Source organism: Branchiostoma lanceolatum, chromosome 7 (genome assembly GCF_035083965.1).
Source record: "Branchiostoma lanceolatum isolate klBraLanc5 chromosome 7, klBraLanc5.hap2, whole genome shotgun sequence".
Lineage (NCBI taxonomy): Eukaryota > Metazoa > Chordata > Leptocardii > Amphioxiformes > Branchiostomatidae > Branchiostoma > Branchiostoma lanceolatum.
In genome coordinates this window covers 13,827,391-13,851,617 of record NC_089728.1, presented here as the reverse complement: position 1 = coordinate 13,851,617, position 24,227 = coordinate 13,827,391, and the positions used below count along the sequence as shown (strand labels likewise).

Sequence of the window (24,227 nt, the reverse complement as noted above, 5' to 3'; positions counted from 1 at the left end):
GATGTGAGAGGCGCTACAGAAACAATCTCCAGTCCGACTGCCGCGCACCCTGCCATCTTTACCTTCAAGGGCGTGCCATACGCTGCGCCTCCTGTCGGAAATCTCAGGTACGACATGCAAATTGTAACTGTTTCAGTCCAAAGAAAGGGTCCTGCTATTACTACTACTAGTAGTACGTTGCAATTAGATTGAAACATCCTTGGTTATGCTTAACCGGATGCTTTTTGATTGACGCAAATTATTACTGCACAGTGTTTGGTTGCGTCCTGAGTTCACCAGGAATGATATTCATACTTTATAGCTAGAGTGATATTCGTAGTATCATTGCGACTCCATGCAGGATTTCACATTTAGATTAGAAACTTCATTTACCACTACAGTTACTGTAGTGATCTAGCAAAAATATGAAGGCAATACTACATTTTTCTCTCTTTTTTTTCAGATTTCGGCCCCCACAGCCCCCAAACCCGTGGAATGATGTCTTGAATGCTACAGACTTCGGCCCGATATGCCCACAGATTGTAACCAAATGGGGGAATGTCGTACCGAATGCCACCATACTGGACCAGCTCTACGATTTGGGAAATTACACGATGGACGAGAACTGTCTGTACCTCAACATCTACACACCGTCACTCTCTGGAAACAGTTTGCCGGTATGTGCCTTAGTGTGATGGATGGTCCCAAGTGTGCATAAACGAACGTGAACTATAATCTCCGCGTATACGCATGCTCGGCAACAGGGATTGTGTGTAATATGCCAAAGGTAAAGTCCCTTAACACATAAGTAAAACACGTCTAGCCATTGCTATGCAAATCGACACAATGGTCGAGGCAAGTCTGCGGCCTTCACCTTTGACACGTTACCCACAATTTCTGTCGCCGCGCATGCGTACTCGGAAGTGTGAACGAGGTTATTGATTTTTATTGAATGTCCTTGATTTCTATGCTTATTTTTTGCCCCAAAATACTGAAAAATTGTCCCTCGTCAGATCTGTGTAGCTAACAGCGCATACCTTTGTACATATTTGTATGACAATTTAGTACATATGCAACATATGTAGCATAGATGACACTTTCTCATGTGGCTAGGTGATGCTTTGGATACATGGAGGTGGTTTTACCGGGGGCAGTTCCAACCCATACCGCGGGGAGGCGCTGTCAGCACACCAAAATGTCGTGGTGGTAACCATCAACTATCGCCTTGGTGTGCTGGGATTTCTGCTGACACCAGTGGAAAACGTGAAAGGAAACTTCGGTCTTCTGGATCAGGTAAATAGTCTATGTATGAAACTTCATCAAGGGCGTCTATCAATTCATAATTAGTGTTCTATTACCATCATTACATCAACAATTAAGTATGATGTATTGCCATGAGTCCATGCTGTAATATTGATACATGGAACAACAGTCATTGAGGACTGTGTGTGCAATATATCGGGGTTTCTTGAATGCCAGAAATGGAGCTCTCAGTTCTTTACAATGTGCACAAAGCTAGACTATACACCTTTCTCACGCGGCGGACATGATAGAATGAAGACGAGGCCAATGAGGCAAAGAAGCAAAAATAATGTACAGATTTAGTTTTCCTCCTAAATCACATTGAGTTTTGAAATATGATATCCAAGTATCAATATTATAACTAATATAATGCACAAAAAAGATGCAGCAATTTAGAGCTTTGTTGACCGATACCATAGTCCCCGCCCTCCTCCGTCAAAACGTTTAAATGCAAAATAAAAACATAGAAATGCAAATATTTGACGGTCATGCAGCCGCTTCCTGATTGGTCGATTCTCTAATTATTAGGTAATCATTGGCTAAACTGCTAATTGTGATTGACAGTTAGGATCGGTCTAGTGTTTGCCACAAGGGCCTCGTTTCTATTCTATCATGTCCGCCGCGTGAGAAAGGTCTATTCTACATGTTGTACATGTGCATGCTTCACACACAGGTACGGGCTTTAGAATGGGTCCGTGACAACATCGCTAACTTCGGCGGAGATCCGAACAAAGTGACCATATTTGGCGAGTCTGCGGGCGGCATAAGTGTCTCCCTGCTCGTGTTGTCTCCGCTGACGGACGGGCTGTTCCTGAGGGCCATATCAGAGAGCGGCGTGGCCACAACCGTCCCCACCGTCCCGAGCAATGACGCCATGTTCAGTATCACGTCATCGTTTGGCCATTCCATGAACTGCACCGGTGACGTCGACGCCACTATGATAGAGTGTATACGAAGGTAAATGCGACCTCCTTTTAGAATGCCCTCCAATCCTCCTTCTTGTGACCTGTCTGTATTTCTTCATCACATATGGTCGACACTATTTGTCCATGCTGTTTAGGTCGGTGTTACATTGATGTACGTCTGTGCGAGTGTGCCACGATCATACCCACACATGATATACACATATTATATCAACATATTTTATCCACACATGATTTCCACTTATGATGTTTTTAACTCGTTTTTCGAGGCAATATCCATACCTTCCATAGCACCTACATTTGTAAATTGTATGTGCATAGACAAAGTGAAGACATTTAGCTTAGCGCTGACGATAAGCAACGGTTAACTGGGTTTATCGCTGACACATCAGTTATCAGTTTTTAAACAAAGTTGAAGGCCCCTGGTAATTATTTGTAGTGCACATGTGCACTTAAACCTTCGAACTAGCTTATAACATCTAGAGAGTGCCGTCATAGGTTACGCCCTAAAAGGTTGAAACATTCCATCTGTCACTGTGTTGACAAATCACGTCTGGTCTTGTTTCATGGTTTGCGTCTCACAGTAAGTCTGTGGAGAGCCTCCTGGCGGCACAGCACCTAGTGTCCCCAGTGGTGGATCAGCACTTTCTACCAGAAGCTCCCATGGTAGGAACATGGTTTATGACATATTAGTGGCTTTCACATGAATCCTTTCGTAAGGTAAGGGGTAAATGAGTTTTGTAAAGATCTTTTGTAGCAAAGTCTGCTGGTCAAACGCGATGATTACATGAAAATTGACAATAATTTGTCTTGATCTACTGTTACGCCATGGTCATTGCCAACAAGGCGTTTATCTTATAATTAAAGGCAAAGGAATTCCTAGTCAACCTAGCTGCTCCAATTGCCCAGTACGTATGTCTATGCATTAACTATGACCATATGACCATTTCCAGACTCTTCTACAGACTGGGCGCTTTAGCAAGGTGGACTATCTTCTGGGCACTAACAATGACGAGATGGGTTTTACCCTCACTTGGCAACTGTTCCCGGATTTAAGCAACGGCATGACCGAAGAAGAACTTTTCCTGGGGACTTCTGATATGGTCGACACTGCGACCCTCTACTCACCGGTAATTCATCGTAATGTTTCAGTCGTCCTAGTTGTTAAGAGTTCATTTTATGTCGGTACTTCAGAAAGGATATGGCGGATGTGTGTTTTTTTCGTTGTAAAGGATAGTGCTCGTGTACCATATACAAGTGCATAGTGTTGACCAAATGACAGAAGTCCTTAAGTTGCCACAAAAATAAACTGCACAAACACACTCTCTGCACAATACGTTTTCAAACATAACCTAACCCTATACTTGCATACGAAACATATTCAACAAAGAAGTTTTCATATAATGTCAGTCACGGGGAACTCATGATAAGAGGAAAGAGGCTTTGACTTGATCTGAGTCTGGTAAAAGTAGAATTGACAAAAACAGATTTACAATTGCCAATCAAATTATCGTAATTTTTCCATCGTGCGATGTCCTTGAAACTTATTACGATTATCTAGGAAATGATAACAGCAAGTTACGGTTTTCTTTCGTTTTTCTCCAGAAAGCCGACAAGCCTGGTTTAATCAATGCCATCTTGGAAGAATACCGTGATCCAGAGATGCCTGACGACCCAATAGCAGCCCGCCAGCAGTATCTACAGAGTGGAAATGACTACTACTTTACAGCGCCCACAGTTTTGGTGGCCAATGTTCAATCAGGTTTGGATTTGAAATATTTCGAATTTCCTTTTTTTTTCAAACGCCACAATTTTAGATTGCTACTATACAGCATGAAGAGCACCCTTCCAGTGATGTGACATTGGCCATAAAACCTATGTATAAAACAAAAATGATTATAGAGGGGGTTTACTGTATCGTCAATGACGTTGTGGTAGCCGTTTGAAATTAAAGCATTAACTTATGAGGGTTAAATTATACAGCGTATCCCCCCCAAATAAAGTAGCAGCATTTTACAGTTTGTAGGATCTTTACGTAACATATGATGGCCTTATTTCAAAAATAGCGATGTAAACGATTAAAAACCACTGGTTGTTCGTTAAGTAGACCATGGACCTTAACTTCAATGATGGCTTAACTTTGCATGTCTTTTTAAGAACGTCGTACTTTTCGCCATGAACACCACTCTTCAAGCTTCTGAACGCTTTGTTAGCAATGAATCCCGAGTGTGAATGTCTTTTAAATGTAACTATTGCGATAAGCATCTAATAGTTATGGTATATACATTTCCCAAGTGATTTTAGTATGTATTGTACATCGGTTGCACATTGCAATATAGTCTTAGGACTACAATAATGTGTTATTTTTAAGTGTGTTATCTTATGTATCTAATAAACCAGTTACTCTCAATACAACACCTTGTATGTTTGGCTGTATCGGCCCTTTCGTTTCTAACGGCTTGGCTTCATACATTTTGTTGTTGTTTTTTTCTCCAACCGTAGCTCAACCTGTGAATGTGTACCAGTACCAGTTTCAGCACCGACCGTCCGTTTTCTGGTTCAAGCCGTCCTATGTGCAGGCCGACCACGCCGACGAGGTTCTGTTCGTGTTCGGGGCTCCACTCGTGCTGGGGTCGGGTCTGTTTACCGAGGAGGAGCGCAACTTGAGCTTGGATATGATGGCGTACTGGGCGAACTTCGCAAGAACCGGGTAAGGGTTGGTCAACGATACCTCTGTGTTGTGGATAGTGTAAGTTTTATGACAGAGATTCGGGGCAAAAGGAAATTATTAATGCAAGACTTATTTAGGTTGTTTTCTTTTAAACACCCGACTGACTCTAAAAACGGATGTATAGAGTATAATGATAACGTTTTACCTCCTCGCAGCCATTATTCGTAGCTTGCCCTTTGGTGTCAATTGCAAGTCTGCTTTGACTTTTGTACAGCATCTTATTCCGACAATACATGTTTATAATATACAGAAAAAGCATTTTATTGTTGTCAATAAGAGTGCACAATTCGAGAACAATCGTACTTGTCCAAATATGATTCAAATATCTTTCTAGCAACGTGTTCGAGTAGATTTTGATACATGTATATTTCCCGTTCTGATAGGGATCCGTCCAACTCAGACGGAGCGCCCACCGTGCGTTCGCTGGTGCCCTGGCCGCGCTACACCGCCGACTCGCCCGCCTACCTCCGGCTGCGCCCCGAGCCCGCGGTGGGGACGGCGCTGAAGGCTGAGAAAGTGAAGTTCTGGAACGAAGTGGTGCCGAGGTTCCTGGCGGGGGATACCGCTAGCCCTGCCGCCCGGGTCTTGGGAAACTACCTGGCACTTAGTATCGGCATTATGTGTGCTGGCGTCTTTGCGATGCCGTTTTAGGCTTCTTCGTTGATCACCTATGTATGTAGCGTATCACATTCTGGGGACATTTTCGGGTATACAGTTGTCTTTTAATTTCTTTCCTGAAATTTGTGTTGAAGAAAAAGATTAACATTTCTTAAAGTTTTACATAGATACACAGCTACCCTTAAAATTTCCTTCAATTAATGCGCGTTATTGCTGGTAAGCTAAGATTGGAAGATTTGTTTCTTGATAATACTTCACTTTTAATGCACTATCTACAACTCGGTGATGTGTTTCATTCTAGGAATACTTGCCATGAATAGATTCATCGTTATATATACACAATAATACATTGCCAAAGACCTTTGCAGTCATTGGGTAAGTCGGCAGTTAGGTAAAATTGTACAAGGCTATGATACATGATGATTAATGCATATCTAGTTTTTGTCGTTGGAGTTAAGCGGCATGGATCAACGATTCCTATGCATTCGTGATACAGCACAAGAATATCAGTGATCCCATCTCATTGTTACTTGATTGATCAGGCACAGGAAAAAGAGGAATAATGAAAAAAACTTGCTCTTTTTCTTATATGAATTTAATATAGAAACGGGGATATATTATAATGTAGCCCCTGACCAAAGGTTTTGCCCATTTTGTCCAAAGCAAACTCAAGATGAATTTCACTTTGTGATGGAATGCTCTAGATATGATGTTTTACTTAATAAGTTATTCACATTTTTCAAATCAAGTACAACAGATTTTAAGAGTCTCGATGCTACAGACGGATTAGAATATATCTTTAGATGTAACAACCCCAACAATGCAAAAATAGTTAAATATACAAAAATATATTTTTTGTCATTAGAAAAATACCGAAACTAAAGATTAGCCCCACTCGATTGTAACACTACATCAAAGACATATGCTAGCTCTCATTGTGTTAGCATTTAGGATGTTAGGATTTTATTGTATACCTCTATTTCAGTATTTGCATTATGTTTAATAGTTGTTGCCATACATTGTACCGTGTGCGATTGTCGTGCATTAGAATTCTATCAGTATAAATCACCACCTTAATAAATGTCTTCATCTGTCATATTATCCATATTTGCATAGACATGTTCTTCGAACCTTGTCAGAATGATGTGTTCCTGTAAAAAATGATACATACAACGTCACAATGTGGTTAAATGAGTAGAGCTCTATAAACCATGAGGAAGGTAGCTAAAAGGTTAAGCCCCTGTCGCACAAAGGCGACCAAGGGCCCCAGACCTTCTCCAGACCATGGTCGGGAGTAAGTCGTGAGCAAGGCCATGTGTGGTTGGGAGTTGGTCGACGAGGTTACCTACTAGTCTTAAAGTCGTCAGCTGACAATACATTTTAAAAATCACGTCAAATGATTTAACTTCAAATAATTTAACTCGAGCTAGAATAGGATGGGTCTCAGGACACTCCCAGCCCAGCGCCGACCTAGCTTCAGGAGTGATCGGGAGCAAATTCGTTGGAAGGTTCTAAATGTGCGACAGGGGCTTTACCAAAACGTCAGCAGACGAATCATTGACAATGTGGTGTTGCCAGAAACACCAGACTATACGATATAATACATATGGTGTTGTTGGAGTTATTCAACACGCGTCACAAAACTCTACTTGTGAGTAAGCAGCTTAGAGAAACAGTGCACATGGGTTTCTTAACCAATATTGTTGTCTAAACGTGGTGAATAAAGAGTTCATACTTGCTCGTCCCTCAACATTCTGAAGAGAGCAGAGGACAGTTCGGAGAAGTACGGTCGGCCCTCGGGGTGAAATTCCCAACACTTCTCCATCAGGAAATACCTGAAACAGTCACATGAGCACATGCAGACATATGTAATCACAAATAGCATAGTGAGAGGGAGGTTCATTCATTTTGAAAAGAACATAAAAATTCAATGTCAAGTTTCACTCTCAAAAAGATTTAGGAAAACATGTAAAGGCTTTTTTATATTCTTAGATGTAAACGGGGGGATGCTTCTGTACCAGGAAAAGTCGCCACGGAAGCAAAAATCTGGCCATCTATTTCATTCACATTTAGCGTTTCATTTTAAGGATTAGGTAACAGCCTAAACTAACAGGCATATTCATTTATAGAGTCCATCTCCTCTTTCTGCTTACAGTTCATCCGTGCAGTGAGCCGGTTTGGGCATCAGATACCCCGACTGTACAATAGAGGCCACCTCCTTGTTGGATATGGTAGGGTACGGGATGGACCCTGTGTAAAAGAAAAGAAGCCATATGTAAGATCATCACTGGTTTGGGAGTATCCTGGAATCGATCCTATTCTAGCTTGCGTTTGCTTCTCTAAAAGCATGCATACAGAATATGATTTTCCCGACGTTTATATTTCAATATCTAAATTCCGCCGCGGCTGGCGCACACGGCTATGTGTAAATATGGCTTAAAGTTTTTATCACCAGAGAGCTTTGCAAAAGCAATTTTCACGCTACTAACATGTATTATATTCACCTTTAAAGCAGAAGTATTTCTAGATTTGATAGCAGTGTAGCTACGTACCCAACGTTGAAATTTCATACAGTAGGATGCCGAATGACCACACGTCGCTCCTGGTGCTGTACACACGGTCATGGAGGGTCTCCGGAGCTATCCACCGGAGGGGGAGGCGGGACTGCAAGATTAGGAAAAATCGTCTTGATTTTTGTGTTGCGTAGGGCCCGGTCATATGGTACTACATAAAAGAGAGCATCTTGTTACAGCAAAGGCTGTCTTTGATTTTTAGATCCAGGTTGGTTCTGTCCCGGCAGCCTGCTTGAAAATTCTTCGACGGCCTACAACGAATGCGATCACGTGTACGTACACCATTATTGTGTAAAAATAAAACATATTTCCAGTATTCATTTCTTTTATGTACTTTTGGATCTGCTATGGATTCCAACCCAGAGCCCGAACCTAAGTCAACAGCCCTAATCACGAAGACACCAATCCACCACTGTCTTATCTGTGTGAGTTTCCTGTACTCGGGCCCATCCCTGGCCAGCCCGAAGTCGGAGATTTTGCACGTCCTGTTTTCTCCAACCAGCACATTTCTCGCCGCGAGATCTCTGTGGATGCACTGTGAACAAAACACCATTATCGCTAATTGTTGCTCTTCTGAAACACGGGGCCTCTGTAATCTCCAAGCAGATCTACCGGTGGCAAAAGAGTATCCAAATGGCCAAAACAGTATCCATGCCAGTGTGCCATCCAGACCTCTGCTTTAAGTCTCATCAGAGAGAACGTCGTTTTCTTAAATATCTAAAAGATGTCTCAATATCTAAAAGACAAATGCGTCCATTAAGGGATGACATAATGACCTGTTTTGATGCCAGGAAGGCCATGCCCTTAGCTACCTGCCACGCAAACGAGATGAGGTCTTTATTCTGCAGCGTCTTGCTTTCAGGGTGCAGGTTTCTGTAGGTGACGTCACGGGCCGCGCGGTCGTTCCGCAGAACCGTCAGCAGGTTTCCGTGACGTACGTACTCCAGGATCAACATCATTGACTCTGTGATAGAAAAATTATATAATAACAGCAATGTTTCAATAAGCACCTTAACGCTCATAACATTCCACGTCAAAATTAATACATCATTATAGGTTTTGCTGTCGTAAACCTGTAAAAATGGCAACACCCATTCCCATCATACAGCACCCCTTAGCATGATGGGTACAAAATGGCTGCGCCCACAGGCGCAAGCTGAACCAATACAGGCGTAATGTGCGTTTGGAGCTTGATACAGCTCAGACGTATTAATTATATACCCATATCTGCATCAATCAACAAGATAATATATACTTCCAACACGCACAAATCAGTACAATTATTGATTACCCCACTAGCGTCTTCCTCAGAATTAAAAAAACGCACGAAACGCACAAGGAGATTATAAGATAATCATATTGCTGTAATCATGTTTTTTTAATCATCTGAAGTGGGTTTGAGTGATAATATACCTGAGTTGGTGCAGTACCCCAGCAGTGACACCACGTTAGGATGGAACGCCGTTATCTTCATCATCATCCGCAGCTCTTTGCGCATGTCTTCGTGCGCCTCATGTGTTGCATTCACTACAAAGAATAGCAATTACTAAAATTTCCTGTGTTTGTTTGACAACTACAGCATATTTGCCCAGTTCGTAATTTACAGCGATATAATGTTGCAAATTTTTGGGTCATAATGTTTCCTTCTTCTTTTTAACCTTTAAAAAATTGATACGAGCGCGGATGTCATTCATAAGTGTAAAATCAAAACTACATAATCCTTAGTATTAGAAATTCGCGTGGTTTGTATACACGTCTTTTCCGTGTGACGCTAGCGAGTGTTGTGAAGGAAACGTTGAAGAAGACGTTACAGCGCACCTTTCACTGTCTTGACAGCCACTAGTCGATCCTTCTGACTGGCGCGGACTAATGGATCATGTAAGATCCATTATCTTGCTTCGTAACGTTACGTAGGAAAATGACTGCCGTCCCAGTTGTTGCCATGGCGACGTTCCCTTCCTGCACCTGTCGTTTCCAGTTGATGTTGGCAGGTGGGTTACTATCGACGATGCAGGTGACAATGACGTCATCGCCCTCCCTTGCCTGTTGTGGGTGTACCATGACGCTGACTTCCGGAGGATCTTGAAACAAAATACCAACGTTAACAGAACACAGAGAAACAAATTACCACCAAAATACAGTCAAACCTGTAATAGTGTTACTTTGTAAACAGTTCTTGTCTAGACGTACTAGTATTCTGTTTATCTTTCATTGGATTTCAACTTGGTTATATCACCCATAACGCCTCATACTGCGCATGCGCAGTTCAAACCGGCTTATTACTAAGGTCCCCATTATTGACAGGAGTTTTAGTAGGATTTTTGCCCAAAACGTACATAGAACGTTCATGATTATGATTGCAGTTTTAGGCGGGATGAGAGTAGGATGTCCCTGGTCAGAGGTGCACGACAGGACGGCGCAGTTATGTTGTCGTCTGACGTGGAGCTCCGTTGTGATCTCCAGGTCGTGGCGGGAGTAGGACACGTCCTCTGTGGGTTGTGGAAGGGACGCCAGTGTCCAGTGAAGAGAAGGTTGAGGCAGTCCGCCATGACAGGAACAATACAGTGTAAGGCGAGATCCTTCATCAAGAGGCCATTTAAAACCGCTTATGACTGGAGTATCCGCTTCAGCTGTGATAGATATCAAACAAACAAAACATGCTCATTTTTTTCTGGCTCACCAAAAATCTCCAAACCTCTGTAGGTCCCCAAAATTAACGTTAAAAACCTGGAAAGTATCTGAAGGTAAATGAAGATTATAGTCTTATTAGACAGTTGAAGCCTACAGGTTGAAATCTAAGTGAGGTGGCGAATTGAACGCAAAAGTCTCTAAGAGGGACATAGAAACATGGGCAGTAGGCCTCAGCTCCGCGGACTCAAAACAATAGCGAGTTTGTCTTCCCCGCTGAGCAGTTGCGTAAGGCATCCTACCCCATAGTTATGCAAATACTCCCGACGCCCCCCCGTCGTCCAATGTGAGACAGCCGCTCGGAGGAGCTACGAAACCGCAACCACCTTTACGGTGTTTGTTCGGCCTTGTGATAGATTTCAATACCTTTTGTTTTCAATCACCACATAACCGCAAAAAAACCCTCATAGATCATCAGACCAGTTCTGTACTTCATGTAGACATAAGCTGCATGACTGACTGACTCGCTGGTTGATTCGAGTAATCGCACGTGGAGGGTTGTTTTGGTTGTATGTCTGTTTAACATGCTCGAGGCGTGACTCTCCCTTAACACGGGCATTCGGCTTAACGGCCCTCCAGGGGACTATAATTCTTGACCTTACCATTTGCGCGCAAATCAGAGTTAAATGATGGACTCAATCCCAAACTTTGTGGTTCAGAAGCAGTGTTACTGATCACTTTTCATCTATTTCAACATGGAAAGGAAAGTCTAAACAAGCAATACGCTTAAATGTGTATATCAGCGGCACCACTGGATACAATAGACATAAGATCAAGACTGTAGGAATATGATGTGCAAAGACATCTGAGCGTTTGTTGTACAAAATTCTTGGAAAGAGAATATAATGATACATGATTGTAAAGATGTAAAAGAACTACTGATCATTTGAGAAAACGTTTGGTTTCTGGTACTACTAAACTTGGGTCACACACATGATTTCTGAATTTACATATAGAGATAACACATACTCTGGTAATGTAACGTTACTGGCATCCAGTCTTTAGGCCGGGCTATCTTCGGACAAGGCCTGTTCGGGACAGACGGAGCTCTATGCCGCCTGGGTAATCGTTTGCACCCGGTGGTTGTTTTTACGCGGTACGTACGAGTTTCACGCGGTACAGGTTTTATCGTCGTGGCCAGGAGTGACTAGGAGTTCTACCTCGTGAGACTACAACCGGGTGCCAGGGATAACCTCGGCGGCGGAAAGCCCATTCTGCCCCGAAGAGCGCGCGGCCTAACGACAACAGACGGGATGTAAGCTTAAGCTTTATTTTAGCCTTGCGTAGCAGTTACAATTTACAGCATGTACAATGTACATATGTATATGTATATGTATAAGGCATCGGTTCAGAATATTGAAATGAAAACTTACTCAAGACTTTGAGGCGAGTTGATGCATAAAAGTTTTTCCCTGCTCGGCAGCCGTATGTTCCGTCGTCTGAGTGCTCCACCGAGCTCACCAACAGGTTGTACTCTCCCTCGGTCTCGTTTCCTGTCACGAAAATTCTCCGACTCATCGCACGTCGATTTATGGTCAGCACTCTGTTCAATGTCGGTCCGATCCACTTGACTTTGGTGGTGTTGGTAGCGTCGGGTACAACACAGGAAAGCGTAACGTTACTTCCTTCCACTACCGTACTGACGGTTGATTCAATCATGGTGAGAAGGCGTCGGCTTGCCCTGTGAGCGTCCTCGGGCGCCGCTCCATGTACGGTCGAAGAGCTGATCGATCCAGCCTCCGCTGTACATGTGTTTAATAACAACGCACAGCACAACACGACAGTGACGGTGTGTGAAGGTCGGTGGTACAGTTTGGTCATGCTCCTAAAAACGGTTGAGCACCAAAGTCCAAACTTCAGACAATAAGCAAACCCTCAGAGGAACAGTGGTTATGATTATGTGAGTGGGCTGTGAAAATGAAAGAGCCAAAAGAGGAACAACATAGTGACACCTTATCCAATGTTGAGACTAAACAATAGAAAGACTTGGTGAATATGACCCGATGCAGACCTTGCCATGAACAGACACTCTAATAACCTGTATACTGTCTAAACATACATTAGCTGTGTTCAAAACTTATCGGATATCCAGCCAATACATGACACTTGTGACTTCCATTGTTTTACAACAAAAAGAACAAGAGTTCTACGACCTCATACCTTCGCGAAATGATTTTGACCTTTATGACTGACGTATTAGGAGTGTTTTTCATCAATCAAAAATCATACCAGTTGATCCTCCTCACCCAAATAACATAAGTTGTCCAAACCTCCTTGTTATGATTATGAGCTTAACAAAGAAGGTTATGCTAACATTTTTCATCAATAATGCAAATAAGCTCCTTATTAGCATAATTTGATTCAATGGTGTTCACATTCACACAACTTCTAAATGCAACAAGTATGAAATTGCCGTTATTTACTAGTATGGAATGATAGTAGTTTCTCATGAATTATGCAAATTAGGCCTACATTTGCATAATTTCTATCTATTGACATTCCTCTCTTCCTCAGTTACAAATGTCACATATTTGAATAGTCATATCATGGAACACAGCAGGTTTTTAAAATTGCCTCATTAATTATAATCTGATTTGCATAATTATCATCCAATCATACAAAGCATCACATAAGCTATCTACATACCAAAAATCATGACCATCCATCAAGCCCATCTCGAGTTATATTATTTTCTCATTGATTATGTAAATGAGGTTCTCATTTGCATAGCTGATATCTATTAATATTTCTCTCTTCCTCAGTTACATATGTCACATGTTTGCGAGTCCTATCATGGAAATTGATGAATGTATAAACTTTCCTCATTAATTATGCAAATTAGTTACTGATTTGCATAATAAGTATCCAATCATGTACATCATCGCTCAAGCTATGTACATGCAAAAAATCATGACCTTCCATCAAGCCCTTCTTGAGTTATTCCCTTTCAAAGTCTGAAGCAAAACCTACCCCTGCAGTTCCAAAAAAGTTGCTAGGGGGCCCAAGCCTATACCACTTACTCTCTGCCCAACGAGCTATCTACCACTTAAAAATCAGTTCCATAGCATGTCCACAACACGAGATATCATAACATGAAGTTCCGCTGCAGTACCGTTACAAGCCGATAGGGGGCCCAAAATCTAATCATTTTCAGGTTTCATCGAGACCTACCAACATACCAAATACCAAGACAATCCTTCCAAGAATTCTCGACTTATCGTGTTCACTAACAGACACACAGACATGCTCGGTATTCCCATGCTGTGGCACTGCATTAATGACTGTTCTTACTCATATAAGGCCGTGTATATCCAACTTTGGTCAAAATTTGTATGTTTCAGTCTTTTAATTGGTGTAAGGAGATATCTTTGTGGTTTGGTTTCACATGCTCCGAGTGGACTCTTCCAGGCTGGGAGTAGGTCAAAGTTGACGATTGTTTTCGTCTGTCAGCTGTTACGAGAGAACGAGCTGGTCAACTGTCTATTTTCTTTGCATGATTCTAAAGTAGACAGATGTGGCTTTCTGGTGCATAAGAATTTTTGGGGCTTGCAATTAAGGTGAATCCTTTTCTGAGCCCTTGTTTTAGTGCTTTAAAGCATTACTGCATGGGCAAGCCTATCTCTTGTATCTGCCCTACAGCTGGCTGATAGCCAATTTGTCCCTGGCAGCTGCAGTACATGTAACTGACGTTTCATGACCCCTCATGACCCCTCATGACCAACTTTGCCCCCAATCTACCCGTATCAATATCCCCGTCGCAACCAGAACGCATAGTAAAGCATACAATTGAACACATTTTTACACTTTTCTCGTTAATTATGCAAAACACTTCGCCCAAAATCTAATCATCTTGAGATTTGCCACATACACACCGACACACCAACTACGACAACAAACCATCCAGGCGTTCTCGACTTATTCTGTTCACTAACAGACACACAGACAAGCACCGTCGCATAACCTTCTCGACGAAACCATTCGTCGCGAAGGTAACAAGTGAAGCGAAAGTAATGTGTTTATTTAGATAAACAGTGCGTATTTATAACCTTGGAAACTCGTGGCACGCAATCTACATATTGGTAATGTAATCGACAGTGACGTATATTTTCATTATTTTGTCCGCAGCAGAATTTTGTTAGCCTCTACCAGTCTCTGCGGGTTGCTGGGAAAATAGTAGAACTTGGCCAAATAGAGTCAATTGTATGAAGGGAGTCGGCTACGGAGAGAGGGTCAAATAGGCAACCCTGGATGGAAATGTTATCCTCCATGGCCAAAGTCCCCCGGCAAATGTTCTCTCTATAGCCGACGCTGTTAGTCTGGTAGAGACTAGAATTTTGTACTAAAAGTCGAAACAAACCAATGGTGAAGCCACGTAGCTGACAAAGAGCCTCTTGCGGAATTCTGAATTATTGCAGCACATTAAACATCATGGATATTGCATGTGCCGCATATACACATGTACATGTATGTGTAGCGTCTACTCCAAGCTTTAATCTGCGTTTTGCATGAACATTTCTGTTTAAAGTGTACTTAGAATTACACTTTTGGTCATCACAAATTCACAATGTAATGTGCTGGTGATGAGGCAAATAAAGCATTGAGGTTTGTTCTGTGAAATTTAAATTTTGATCAAACGAATGCGCAGAAAATGCCATCACATTTTGAAATACACAGCAATACAACGGAATAAGAAATGCAGCAAACAAGTGTAGATTATATATCTATTCACATACATTATGTATAGGTTTATTCATATGCTTTTGTATCCACTTGACTGTCTGTATGTATAGACGTCAGGTCTTGCATCTCCATGTTGGTGACGGAGATGTGTAGTTTAGTGTAGTGAGAGCGAAAACAACGCCGTCTTTGGGTAGATTTAGACCGTCGTCCACCTTTCAATCCGTCCGTTTTTCTTCACCTAAAAGAATGGGAACAGTCTAAGTTTGTTATTCAAAGATTCAAAACAGGTATCATTTTGCACAGTCTACGTCATCTTATGGCACATATATGTCTCATATCTGGCTTAGGCACTGGCCCATATACTGATAAAATCATGACCGGTAAGTACGGATAATGTTTATTCTAACTTGTATAGAATGATCGAGCTCGAGGAGCAAACGATACTAAATAATTTAAGAGTCATTGCACGAGAAAACCAGGCAAAACCAGGCAGAGGTGGGAAGATGGGGGTCGGCCAAATCGGCTCAAACTCTGTATGTGTGATAGGTATGGGGAACTATGAACAGCCATATAATTAAAACCCTCCAGCTATTTTTCGTTATGTCGTTATGGGACCCCCCTCTGAGACCCTCAAAAATCCAACAATTTATGGCTGAAAATTACTGAAATTGCAATGGCTACCCTGACAATTCTGATTAAGATACGATTATGAATTTTATATTTCCATATAGCATGGCTTTTCTAGTTTTACCTGCCAAAAGTTGAAGGTGAAGCATTGAAATTAAGAGGGTGTACTAGGGGGTTACCAGAACCAATGAAAGCAGAATTTTCATCTCTTTGAATTTTAGTCATTTTTAATGGGCATTATCTGCCCTGGGCAGTGGCTTTGGATAATGATTTTACTGTTGGTGGAGAGAGGAACATCTACTGATTGAAAAACAAGCGTCGTAAATTTGGGCCACTCATAACGCGAGCCGTGAATGGGGGCTCTTTATGGGGATTTTTCGGGTTCGGGGCTATAATAAATCAGGTTGTGACGTCTCACTACGGCGTAAGTTATGGCAATTTTTTCTGCCGCTGCGTGAAAAACCATGCATAATTGTCATAGAATACTAGCACAAATCAGAAATGTTAATTTGGGCTCTACATGGGGGATATGAAGATACTTAAAAAGTAAATTAAGGTTGTTTTACACATTTTACAGTTGCTCTCTAAGAATTACTTAGTTCCTCACTAAATAATTATGTGCATACATGTATTCATTCATTAGATGGTAATACTTCAAATTAAAGGCTATGGATGGGGGTTATCAGAACTCCACATTTTCACTGGAACACACCCGTGCACGTGGGTGCAGAGCTACATATACTTTATTTGGACAATAAAGAATTAGACTATAACAAATGTCAAGAACAATTTTAGATTTCAGCTCAATGTATATAATTTTGATGGTCAATCAGGATCAGTACAGGTATCATACTGAATTCAACAAACTGCAGTTCATAGATTATCACACTTACAAAGTGTTCTCAGAAACGAAGCCCATTACTGTAGCATGTAATTTTCATTCCCAGGGTTACACACACCATATCCAAATTTTGATACTACAGGTATCTACAAAATGCATGCAATTCCTAAAATTATGTCATAGGACCATTGAAACAGTCATAAGCGTTGAACAGACGAATACCATTATGCAAAAATTGAAGTACAAGACCATGCACATAAACTTGTTCTTCACTCAGTCTGACTCTCAAGAAGGTGATTAAGGAGGATATTGGTTAACAGGATGATGATTTTTATTCTGTCATTCTTGACAGGGACTTGTAAAGAAACTTGTGTCACCTCACAGAGGATGAAATGAATGAGATAATACAAAAATATCAACTATTGCCATCATCTATCATTGTGAGAAACGAACATCTGCAAACACGCCAAATGTGAAGGGCTGAATGCCTTGAAGCTGATAGGAGTGACGCATCGCAATTTCCACGTACCTGCCACTTGCCAGTAACACGACCAGTATACGGGAAAGCCTCCTACATCTGCCAAGTGGAAACCATTGTGCGCATCTGTACATGTTGGGCTGTCTCTATTTATTTATTTATGTCTGTTTTCTTTATCCAGGGCAGGCACACTCAGTGCTAAACGCACTGCTTTTCAGGCGTGCTCTGTACAGAATAACATAAACAGACTGATAACATAACAAGGAAATAACATGAACTAATGAACAAAAAGTAACCAAAATAATAATATATACACAACTGAGCGTCAAATCATACACCGTAAATCAAAGTCGATGTGGCAGACCGTGTCTGGAGGTCAGAGGTCAGCAGTACTGCTCTACTAGCTTTTTAAAAGTTAGGCCCGACGTGGCCACTCTAACTGTAGCCGGCAAATCATTCCAGGCAAATGCACCCCTGTACGCAAATTTTCTTCGGCCGGCTTCTAGTCTGACGTTCGGAAGTTGCAATGATAAGTTTGAATTATGTCTTATTCCATAGATGTTAGATGTTCTGTCAAATATTTGTAGGAATCTGGCACTTGTTGGTGAATAGATTTAAAGATGGTTTGAAGGAGGTGCATTTGCCGGCGAGATGCAAGGAAACTCCAACCTAAAACAGATAATTGTACATTATACACATGTGCTGTACGTGACAGACCGAGGACAATTCGTGCTGCTCGGTTTTGAAGTTTCTGGACATTGTCAGAGAGAGATTATCCACAGTTGGCCCAAACAGTATCACAGCACTCAATCTTTGGAAGAACCATACAGTTGAACAGCATAGGAAGTGTTTTAGGTGGTAAAATGGAAGCTAAACGTCTTATTACTCCGCCTCGATGACACCGCATTGCACAGTTTGTTGACATGTATGCTCCAAGTTAGACAGGGTTAAAACCAAACACCTAGATATTTAAAACATGAAACTACTTCCAAATACGTTCCAGAAGGAGTAAGATTTAGTTGTTCATTACCTAGGCGCAGCCTTCGTATAGTGCCAAAGAGCATAGACTTGCATTTACGGACATTTAGTGTCAGTCTGTTTGCATCTAGCCACCTCTTAATATTGCAAGGGTCAGCATTTAAAACTATGGACTTTTCTATGTTATGAAGCATTGACTTTTTGAATTCACTATCATCTGTATTACGGCAATAATACATACAAAGAAGTTCAGTGATGCCCTTGACTTTTTTTCAATCTTTGAGATTTCACATTCCCATAACATTATGACAACCTCTAACCGCCTACAGCAAGTGTATGTTTCGGTTAAATAATATTCAAAACTATTGCAGTTGTAGCATAGTACTTAACCACTTAGCTCCCAAGTACCTGACTGCCCTGCTAGCCAATAGCCAGGTGCCTTGTATTGCATGAATTGTATGAAAGCGATTGAAATTACTAGCTACAGTCATTGGCTGAGTTCTTCGATAATGCTTGATACCAAATATTGAATGTTCTTTGAAATGGAACAATTGCAAATGCAATGTACAATCTGTAGATTTCATTAAGATTCATGTACTGATCATGATCCAAATTGAGAAGTATATTATATGTATTTAGTTTAAAACTGTTCCCCGACATTTGTTATAGTGACTGTCTTGTTTCTTGATTTTCCATATAGCTGCGTGTACCAGTGATATCACATATGTGGGGTCCTGATAAGCCCCATACATAGCCTTTTTCACTATTGACCACTTCATAATTGCACATAATTTCTTAGTAAGTAATTTACTGATTGATGTCTTAAAAAGCAACTGTAAAATGTGCAAAACAACCTTAATTTACTTTTTAAGTATCCTCATATCCCCCATGTAGAGCCCAAATCAACATTTCTGATTTGTGCTAGCATTTTATGACAATTATGCATGGTTTTCACGTAGCGGCAGAAAAAATTGCCATAACCTACCCCGTAGTGAGACGTCACATCCTGATTTATTATAGCCCCGAACCCGAAAAATCCCCATAAAGAGCCCCCATTCACGGCTCGCGTTATGAGTGGCCCAAATTTACGACGCTTGTTTTTCAATCAGTAGATGTTCCTCTCTCCAGCAACAGTAAAATCATTATCCAAAGCCACTGCCCAGGGCAGATAATGCCCATTAAAAATGACTAAAATTCAAAGAGATGAAAATTCTGCTTTTATTGGTTCTGGTAACCCCCTAGTACACCCTCTTAATTTCAATGCTTCACCTTCAACTTTTGTCAAGCAAAACTAGGGAACCTATGCTATATGGAAATATAAAATTCAAAATCGTATCTTAATCAGAATTGTCAGGGTAGCCATTGCAATTTCAGTAATTTTCAGCCATGAATTGTTGGATTTTTGAGGGTCTCAGAGGGGGGTCCAATAACGCCATAACGAAAAATAGCTGGAGGGTTTTAATTATATGGCTGTTCATAGTTCCCCATACCTATCACACATACAAAGTTTGAGCCGATTTGGCCGACCCCCATCTTCCCACCTCTGCCTGGTTTTCTCATGCAATGACTCTTAAATACGTACGCTTACATGCATCATCTAGCGACTTAAGACCGAACTACATCTGTAATTTCCGTCAAACGTCAATTCGTAGGAAGGATATGCACGTGATATTGACAGAAGCCTCTAAGGCTATATATACAGTATACCATGCATCTTATACCACTTCGGTGACGACAATTGCGAAATAAAATCATTAACAATAACATAACATATATGAATTGTTTTTACTGACCTTGATGGAATTTTCCTCCGCCGGTAGTGTCTTTGCTCTTTCTTTGCCATTGTCTTCTATTCCAAGCTCTTTTTCAAGCATAGCGTCCAGTTCAGCAATATCCTGAATTGACAGACAAGAAAAATCATGTGATGTCTACTAAAGACTACAGTGTTACGCACACAACAATGTATCTCCGTACGCGTCTACATCGTTTTTTAAAGTTTTGAAAATAAAATTTAGATAGTTAGCCATACATTATATAGTTTGTTATTGCATACCTACATGTATGGTTTGCTGCAATGTAGCATTTGGTTTGCACTGATTATATACATAAACAGTTATCAGTTTATCAGATCAGTCCATTCAGATCATTCTTTTCAACATAAAGGTACGATATGGGCACCCTACCTCGACGCTCTTGTACTCCACCTCCTTTTTGCCTAGCGATCCTCTGACGGAAAACAGAGCAGCCAGCCACAGGGCGGCCAGGAACCCGCAGGTCCCCCCTATGATACCTGCTGCGGCACCTTCGATGGAACATTCAATACAATGATTAGCACATTAACGTAAAAGGTCACAGGTCAGGGCACCGAACAAGGTTTTCATCTATCAACAAGCGGAATGTTATCAAGGCCTTCAAGTCAAATGCTGGCAAATCTGAACTGCAGTATAGATCCACGTTGCTAGATGTCGCTTGAGCTTATGCAACTTGGGTTAACCAGCAACGTGTAGACCATTCAACACATAAAAAATGGTTACACCTACTTTGCAACTGCTCTGTTCACTTGATTAACAATCATATATTTCATACCAATGCTGATTTTTTAATCAGACAAAATAGTTTGTTTTCACTCAGTAGTTCATTCTAGTCAATCGGAAGTATCTTGATTTTAGTATAGAGACGGCGCCGGCCGCATTGGTGTCCCTATTTGCATGTGCATAAAAGTTTAAACCTGCACAGTGCCTATAGGCCCTATACGTATCATTGACAAACATTAAATCAAATTTGAATCATTCCTCTGCTCTTCTGTTCATCAAGCTTAAAACTTCAATCTTAGTTATTTGAGAGCGTAGTCAGATCTCTAACTGTCCAAAAATGCTTGAGTTAAGATGAGATTTACAAATATGCAAATAGGGACACCAATACGGGAACTACAGACGGAGTGAATGAAAATCTTTTGGCCAGGAAAGCTGTTCATGTGAACGTAAAAAAGATTGTGACAAGAGATGGCGTCGCTTTCTCTTACTTATTGTAGAAAAAGTTAGTCACTTACCCATGTTTGATTCAACTTCTCCAACATATGTCCCCGTGTGGTTATCAGCTGCAAAGTACGATGTTAGATTTTCATAATCTGGTATTATTCCAAAGAAAAACAAGGAATGGTATCGGTATAATATCAAATTGAAAGTCAAAAGCATACTCATTCGTATTTGCAACTATTTGAGAGCGGTATACTCACTTTGTGTATTTTGTGTCGTCTGGAGAACAGGTGAAGCTAATGAGAAAAAAAGAAACAGCGTTACTCTATCAAAAGAAAACTGATTTAGTAGCGTGAGCGATGAACGGTTTCAAAAGTAGTAAAACTTTTTGGGTTATCTAGCTACATTTAAATTTTTGAGCGTTTTCATCATTTATAGCCGCATTACGCTGGGATATGGAATGGTAATTGTACAGCTATTAAACTGCTTTATACATATTCGACGAAACCAAGAGATTTGGATATCAGCAAAAATGCATTTAACACAAAAACCACTCCCCTTGCAAATACTGATGGATTTATTTCTACGAATACACATGACATCAAAATACTTACTGATAAATGAATTAATTCTGAACTTTCGCACTTCTGATGGCGTGCAGTGATTCGTCAGTGGATGCTCGTGACAGATGTCATTTTCGATCCTGTACTCCCCCTCATCTTCTGTCTGCACGTCAATCACCGTTAGGTTGCAGATTAGGGTTTCGCGTAGCCAATCACAGGCCGTGGTGAAGTTGTGGGGGTGGCCGTCAGACAGCACATACAGGGAGTGGTTCCGCCATTTTGGATTGGGAGTGAAGACCCGGATGTAGGCCATGTTGGTGATGTTGGGGATGCTGAAGGTCACGGTGACGTCACTTCCGTGCGGTACGGTCACGTTTTTCACCAAAGACGGGTGGAGGCGCACAGCTTCTGCTCAAATGGGTTCAAAAAATATTTCATGTCTTTAAACAGCTAAGTGGCATAATATGTATAAGTGTTTCTGCTTTTTTTCATTCAGTGAGAATCTCCACCAGCGAAAATATCTGAATGCTTCTGGTTTAGGATGTTCAAAGTAAAACATAAACACAATAGACTTAATCATAAATAAAACTATGAATCATACATATTTACACTGTATTACATAATCATGCGTCAACTAAGAATACACGCATGACATAACCTGGATAAAACTTACCTAAAACCCCATAAGCCTTAATTAAATTAAGTGAGGTTTCACGTAACTTTGCTTTACCAAATGTGAACGATAGGATGTATGTAAGTCTCAGTTGCAACGTTATGTACTTAGTCCATTATTTCTTTCAACTGTCACGTCTAAGACCAGTAATAAATCGTTGTAACTTAGTAATGACAAGCTTAACTTGATTTACACAACAGACTAGTGACTGGCATTTCTATGCCTTGAGTAATGATTTTGGGCCCGATTAAAGTTACACACGCGTTTTTGTGTCGACTCAATCGACTTAGACAAGGCGTGTGTAAATGAAAGGCCCAATTTTTATGAAACATCTCCACACCTGTTGAGCTGTGCACATTTCCATACACGATGTACCCTCCGATAGCGAGAATCGGGAGAACTCTTGACAGAAAGGTCATCATATTCGGTCTCTGTTGTTGCTGGAACAAAGAAAATCGATGAAACTAAGATCATTGCTCCCAAATTGAGACACTAAATTCTAGGCACATGCAGTCATGTCAGAATGAGTAGACTATGAACGTTTTCGTGGTTGATTGGATTTACACGCCTATGTTCTTACATCCAAACTAAAACAAGCATGAGCTTAAAATACTCTCATGGACTTTGCCCGACTCCCACATATTTTGTTTGCCGCAAGTAATAGATAATCTAATCACTATCCATGCATAAAATCCTGCCAGGAGAAACATTTGCTCGAAGTTCCTTACACGAATTCAGACAAGTAGAGGCCGATTGATTATGAATGTGAAGTTTCCTGTATGTTGGCAGCTTAAATTTCTCAACTTGAGACCACTCGATCGTCTTGTAAAGCTCTCAAACTTGCTGTTGCAGCGTATCAAAGGGGATGGATTGATGTACTATACATTGCGGTCCCTACCTGATAACGTTACGTTCTAGTTTCCTTCCTCACCGACATCAGACTCTTCAGCTAAATTGTTCTTATTTCAACGTCGTCACGAGAACACAGCCATATCCTGTACCAAGTCGTATGGAAATTCTCCTTACATACCCGTGTGTCCTTTAACCTTTGTGGACCATTCAGTGCTCTGTTGGTATCCCGGGTAACAGCTGAAGGCCTCACCTTTAATAATGGTCACGCCACGTATGGACCTAAAGTACATGTACACAAGGATCCGGCTGGCATCAGATAAACATCTACAAAAGGCGGGTCGCTGTACAAAGGTCACGGCACATGTACCAGCTGTAACATAGTTAACCATTAATGTCAACAATTCTATGCTTCTATTTGATGGTGTTCAGAATCGTATGCTACAATATGCAGACATTGCAAAGTCAATATCTTCTATGGATACTTTAATTTTTCTGTTGCCATACATAACGTTATAGTTTAACAGTTAACTATTAATGTAAAGGTTACAGGTCAGGGGACCAAACATGGTTTCCATATTTATCAACCAGGGGAATGTTATCAAGGCCTTCATGTCAAATGCTGACAATTTAACTCTGAACTGCAGTGTAGATCCACATTGCTAGATGTCGCTTATACAACTTAGGTTAACCAGTAACCTGTAAGCACATCTGACTGACTGCCGCAGTTCGTTTTAATACGAAGTTTG

The 24,227-nt window shown here is 41.1% G+C and overlaps 3 protein-coding genes across 4 annotated transcripts; 1 reads left to right on the top strand and 2 right to left on the bottom strand.

Annotated features, from left to right (window-relative positions):
• Positions 1–424: 424 nt before the first annotated feature.
• LOC136439455 (pyrethroid hydrolase Ces2e-like) lies at positions 425–6,624 on the top strand. The gene is made up of 8 exons (XM_066434903.1): positions 425–656; positions 1,093–1,272; positions 1,955–2,238; positions 2,789–2,870; positions 3,158–3,334; positions 3,810–3,966; positions 4,707–4,914; positions 5,319–6,624. Exons 1-8 carry the CDS (start codon positions 594–596, stop codon positions 5,584–5,586), a joined length of 1,419 nt encoding a protein of 472 aa, XP_066291000.1. The 5' UTR covers positions 425–593; the 3' UTR covers positions 5,587–6,624.
• On the bottom strand, positions 6,588–9,988 carry LOC136439456 (tyrosine kinase receptor Cad96Ca-like). The gene is made up of 8 exons (XM_066434904.1): positions 9,945–9,988; positions 9,540–9,653; positions 8,903–9,090; positions 8,551–8,661; positions 8,106–8,220; positions 7,707–7,803; positions 7,289–7,388; positions 6,588–6,704 (listed from the first exon to the last, which is right to left on the bottom strand). The coding sequence occupies exons 2-8, from the start codon at positions 9,622–9,624 to the stop codon at positions 6,627–6,629; spliced, it is 774 nt and encodes a 257-aa protein (XP_066291001.1). The 5' UTR covers positions 9,625–9,653; positions 9,945–9,988; the 3' UTR covers positions 6,588–6,626.
• Positions 9,989–14,811: 4,823 nt separating this feature from the next.
• LOC136439454 (uncharacterized) lies at positions 14,812–23,772 on the bottom strand. 2 transcript variants are annotated; one of them, XM_066434902.1, is made up of 8 exons: positions 23,660–23,772; positions 22,970–23,069; positions 22,008–22,364; positions 21,654–21,689; positions 21,468–21,515; positions 20,602–20,720; positions 20,212–20,313; positions 14,812–15,732 (listed from the first exon to the last, which is right to left on the bottom strand). In XM_066434902.1, exons 2-8 carry the CDS (start codon positions 23,049–23,051, stop codon positions 15,691–15,693), a joined length of 786 nt encoding a protein of 261 aa, XP_066290999.1. In that variant the 5' UTR covers positions 23,052–23,069; positions 23,660–23,772; the 3' UTR covers positions 14,812–15,690. The 2 variants fall into 2 exon arrangements, with proteins under 2 accessions (XP_066290999.1, XP_066290997.1); XM_066434900.1 differs by lacking the exon at positions 23,660–23,772 and adding an exon at positions 23,528–23,653.
• Between the last annotated feature and the right edge of the window lie 455 nt (positions 23,773–24,227).